This window comes from Penaeus japonicus, unplaced genomic scaffold (genome assembly GCF_977035675.1).
Source record: "Penaeus japonicus unplaced genomic scaffold, GWHDUDI00000001_assembly GWHDUDI00000013, whole genome shotgun sequence".
NCBI classification, from domain to species: Eukaryota; Metazoa; Arthropoda; class Malacostraca; order Decapoda; family Penaeidae; genus Penaeus; species Penaeus japonicus.
Genome location: NW_028234415.1, coordinates 45,411,258 through 45,414,491, shown reverse-complemented (window position 1 = coordinate 45,414,491; position 3,234 = coordinate 45,411,258). Strand labels below are relative to the sequence as shown.

The 3,234-nt window shown below is 46.6% G+C and overlaps 1 protein-coding gene across 1 annotated transcript in view; it reads right to left on the bottom strand.

Annotated features, from left to right (window-relative positions):
• Nucleotides 1–1,501, bottom strand: part of LOC122259312 (uncharacterized) — a 1,509-nt gene extending 8 nt beyond the window's left edge. The window contains exons 1-2 of the mRNA XM_043026001.2: nt 1,348–1,501; nt 1–1,172 (exon numbers count right to left, since the gene is read on the bottom strand). The exon at nt 1–1,172 is cut by the window's left edge and continues 8 nt beyond it. Of these exons, the coding sequence (XP_042881935.2) occupies nt 341–1,141 (801 nt within the window). The 5' untranslated portion in view covers nt 1,142–1,172; nt 1,348–1,501 and the 3' untranslated portion in view covers nt 1–340. The remainder of the gene's footprint in view (nt 1,173–1,347) is intronic.
• Between the last annotated feature and the right edge of the window lie 1,733 nt (nt 1,502–3,234).

The following is a 3,234-nucleotide window of genomic DNA, read 5'->3' as shown; positions in this document are numbered from 1 at the left end:
ATACCATTTTATTTGGTTAATTTACAAAAATATAAATAAATTACTCCACATATCTACAAAAATACTTTTCCTAAAGTCAATATCACACACTGCCTGAGTAGTGGACACCTGAATCAGGAAAAACACGTTTAGGAACATTGCGATTGTTTTATTTCACAATTACAACATCAACTCGTAATCAACGCGTATTGATAATGATTCTTTTATGGATAATGGCACTTAAGATATTTATATAGATAGGACTCGTCATTGTCCACTAAACGTGACGTATGTAGAGCGTAGGTTGGCTTTAAAATTCCCGCTGGATAGAGTCCCGCTGAGAGAAGGTTCCGCTGTCGCTTCACACGACCGTGAGGCCGAGGGTCCCCAGGACTCGCGCGAGGCGGCTCCTGCTCCGGAAGAGCTGCTGGAAGGCGCTCACCCTCTGCGACAAGGCCAGGTTGTCCTGCAGGAGCTGGTTCCTCTCGTCCATCAGCTGCTTCAGGGATGTGTCGGTGAGCATGAAGGGGCGTCCTGCGGGAACCATCCTGACTGGCGGGCGGCTGTGGGCGAAGACCGGCGCGGGGGATTCGGTGCTGGGCGTCCCAGGGTGACGGGCGGCTGGGTCTTGCGTCACCGGAACGGCGGCTCCTGCGGTGGCGACGACGGGCACGGTTATGTACATCACTCTGGGCGTCTTGGCTCGAGGAGGAGCTTCCTCGTCTCTTTCGGCGGACTGTGGTCGAGGGCGCTTGCTTCCCGCGCCGGTCGCGTGCGGCGGACCACCAATGCCGCGGCGAGTGTCTGCAGAGACCCCGGGACTGTGACCTGCCGCATGCAGGTCCTCCAGGGGAGCCAGCCCCCTCCCGGTCCCCCTCGAATCCGCTCCGCCTGCCTCGCCCTTGGCAGTCCCGGGACTCGAGCTGTCACTCCCCGCTGCTGTCTTCCCGAAGGCCGCCGCGTCGCCGAAGCGAGTCCAGTCCCTGGGCCGCCGCGGCTGCATCATGGCCTGTGGCGGCGGGTGTTGGGCAGCGACCATGGCGGCCACAGCGGACACGCGAGAGAAGTCCTGGTACGCCGAGCCGGCATCCCTGCAGGAGCCGCTTCCTGGTATCCTCACGAGAGACCTCGTCAAGCGCCCGTTGTTGTGAGGAGCAACCATCACGCCTCAGCCGCTCGCGCCCTTCCGCCGACTAGAAAAAACAACAACGGACGTTCAAACACACACGTTGTCCATGTTGGTCACTGGGTTCATATACTTCTCACTCTGGGAATATATTTACACCAACGTCAACGTGATGTAACTAACGTTTCGTCTATTATCACTTAAACTTCACTTAGAGTAATGTCATATCACAGAGAACTCACTTTTCAAACACGTTAGTCAATAATCCCGCGTGTTGTATGCGATGTCCGAACGTGTCTTCGTGTGTCGTATTGTAGAACTTCTTGGCAATGACTGACTGGTGGATGGGATAAGTAGCAAGATGTGTGTGATAACCTCGCCGGGTTTACATGCACTGAGGCCAGCCTGCCCGCGTCAGCTAATAAGGCGCAGTCTGTGTGACGCAACAGAAGTTGTCGTACAGTGGCCACATGTTTTGAAATGTTTCCTTTATCTTTTTTTTTTTCTTCTCGGAAATAACAGCGGTCTCGACACCACTCATTCTCATCGCCGGAGTACACATTTTCCCCTCCGCTCATCGAAATGGCAAAGAGAGAACGGGAATCATTCGTAATACTTAGAACGTAGTGCCGCGAATCACAGATCGCTGGCAACCGAGCCGCCGCGACCTTGACAGGCAACGTAGCTGACCGAAATCACGTTTTCCGATTGCACAACGTGGCTTCACTTCGCTAAAACGCAATTGTTTCGACACCGAGTTTTTCCGTGAACCAGAGGAAATTAATTCCTTTGGTGTTTATAATTGCATAGACATTCAGTGACCTCTGCATGCGGACGTTTGCATTGCAGGATTTGTATTATTATTTTGAGCGATCTTTAATCAACGAATGGCGTTTGGGATTTCGGTGAAGGATGGAAGAGAAAATTTCCGCTTGGTTTCCACACAGATCACGTGTCTGTGACGCCACTTCTTTCCGGAACCGCACGTGCTGATTCACGTGAAGGAGGCCGCGCTGGCGAAACGTTTCTGAATGGAACGCTGAGGGACAAACGCTGGACGTTGTTGTTCTATTTACTCGGCCACACGATTCTCCCTGTGGAGAAATTTTCTGAATTTGGGAAAGGAATATCTTTGCTTCTATGGGAAGGGGGGGAGGGGGGAGGGGAGTGCTACTCTGGCATGTCAAAGAATATGGTTCTTTATTGTTGCTAGATAACAACTTAAATACAAGGATAAGTGAAGGAACTCGTGACCTGAATTATGATTACATCTTCTAAAAGGAAAGAAATAATTTAGATAAATAAATTACAACTTAAATAACAACTTAAATAACAAATAATAAATAACAACTTAATAACAAATAATAAATAACAACTGAAAGAAATAAACTTAAATTAAGATAACAACTAAAATACAAGGATAAGTGAAGGAACTCGTGACCTGAATTATGATTACATCTAAAAGGAAAGAACGTTTGTATCATCCATCACGGATTGTAACATGTTCGTTGCATTAGATGTGAAGGAAACATATGTTATATATATTTGTGCATTGCGAAATGATAACTAGAATGGGTTTTATTTAAGGCAAGTGCCACACGACGGAATTACAAAGTGTAACAACAAATTTTATTTGTGGAAATAAAATTTAGGTTTGCATATTTCTATTTGTTAATTTCATAATATATATAAAAGAAAAATAAGATCCATTCAATCATATTATAATTGATTATGTTAAACAAATACAAACATTCTATAATATAGTTCTTTATTTGAGTCCGCTTGGCTTAATTAAAAGACGACGGAAATATTTTCACGCGGAAACTCGGAATTTTCGTCTGAATAGAAAAACGACAATTCGCTTAAAAATTGACAATTTTTTAGAAAATTGACGGAAAAGTGCTAGTGTGACAGCGCCTTAAATGAGTGTTCATTGCTTATCAGGGCAAGTCAGGAAAAATTCTGCTTGAGGAAAATTCTGCTTGGAAGGTCAGCGGGAACTACCATGAGAAAAAAATCCTCTCGAAGATCAGCCTGAACTACCATGAGAGGAAAATTCTGCTTGTAAGGATGAGTTGGGGAGCTGCCATGTGACGTAACATGCATGACCTCGGTTGCCACGACTAGAT